Below are 1,038 nucleotides of genomic sequence, written 5' to 3' on the forward strand. Positions count from 1 at the left end.
CCAAAACACTTAACGCAGAAATTTCAATAAAAGGGGTTGGGTAAAAAAGAATCTTTTTCTGAAATTGAAGTGATATATTTTCTATATACGTTCATCCTTCCATAGGACCATTTCTTGCTAACCATTCTTACATTAGAAAAAATTACACTTTATAAAAATCTTTCCTTATATGCAACTTGAAGCCAATCTCCTGGATATGGAGATACCAATAATTCTGAATAATGCTTACATTATTTTGGAAGGAAAGGGCATCTGAGAAACTTCATCATGTCATCATTAAGTGGTTTACAGTTAACTCTTCTGTACCATAACCAAGCATAGGAGCACAGTACTTCAGCGTGCTCTTTGCTAGGCTCTTTGCTAAGTTTTAGGACAGAGAAATATTCCTTTAACTCCTCGACACAACGATGCAAAATACTTCATAGGAGGAGGAACACATGCAATGGAGCAGGTAGCGGCCACATCGAATCGCACAGGCATCCACCCAGGAGGGCCAGCTGGGAAGGGCACGTCACATTTAGGAAGTATAAAAATAGAGCTGCTAAAGTTGCCTTATTAAAAAACAAACAAAACAAAACAAAACAAAAAAACCACGCAAACAACTATTTTTAACCTGAAAATTTAGATGAGCCCAGAACGATGCATCTTACAGAAATAGCTACTGTTAAAACTTTTAACAGCGTGCGGGCACATAAAAGCGTCTGCGTGTGTGTTTTATCTCGCTACATTACTTTGCTTTAAAACAACTTCGCAACATAAAACTTCTAAGCCCCACCAACAACGACGGCGCTCCGTACCTCCAAGTCGGGGGAAAACGGCCAAATCGAGGAGCCCGGAGCCTCCCGAAGCGGCTTCACCCGCCCCGGCCACCCGCGTTCCCTGCTCACGGCTCTCCTCTCCCCGAGACATCCGAAAGCGCAACGCCCCGTAGGAGCGGCCCCGGCACGCGGTGCCCTCAGAAGAGCACGGGGACGGGCAGCCCCACGCACCCGCGCCCGGCTCGCGGCAACTAAGTTACCCGCCCACAGCAAACTTCCC

At 45.8% G+C, this 1,038-nt stretch overlaps 1 protein-coding gene across 1 annotated transcript in view; it reads right to left on the reverse strand.

Annotated features, from left to right (window-relative positions):
• Positions 1 to 714: 714 nt before the first annotated feature.
• LOC104910691 (teneurin-3-like) overlaps positions 715 to 1,038 on the reverse strand; it is an 80,551-nt gene continuing 80,227 nt past the window's right edge. The window contains exon 4 of the mRNA XM_031553266.1: positions 715 to 1,009. Coding sequence (XP_031409126.1) covers positions 715 to 1,009 — 295 coding nt within the window. The remainder of the gene's footprint in view (positions 1,010 to 1,038) is intronic.

This window comes from Meleagris gallopavo, chromosome 4, assembly GCF_000146605.3.
Source record: "Meleagris gallopavo isolate NT-WF06-2002-E0010 breed Aviagen turkey brand Nicholas breeding stock chromosome 4, Turkey_5.1, whole genome shotgun sequence".
In the NCBI taxonomy this organism is placed as follows: Eukaryota; Metazoa; Chordata; class Aves; order Galliformes; family Phasianidae; genus Meleagris; species Meleagris gallopavo.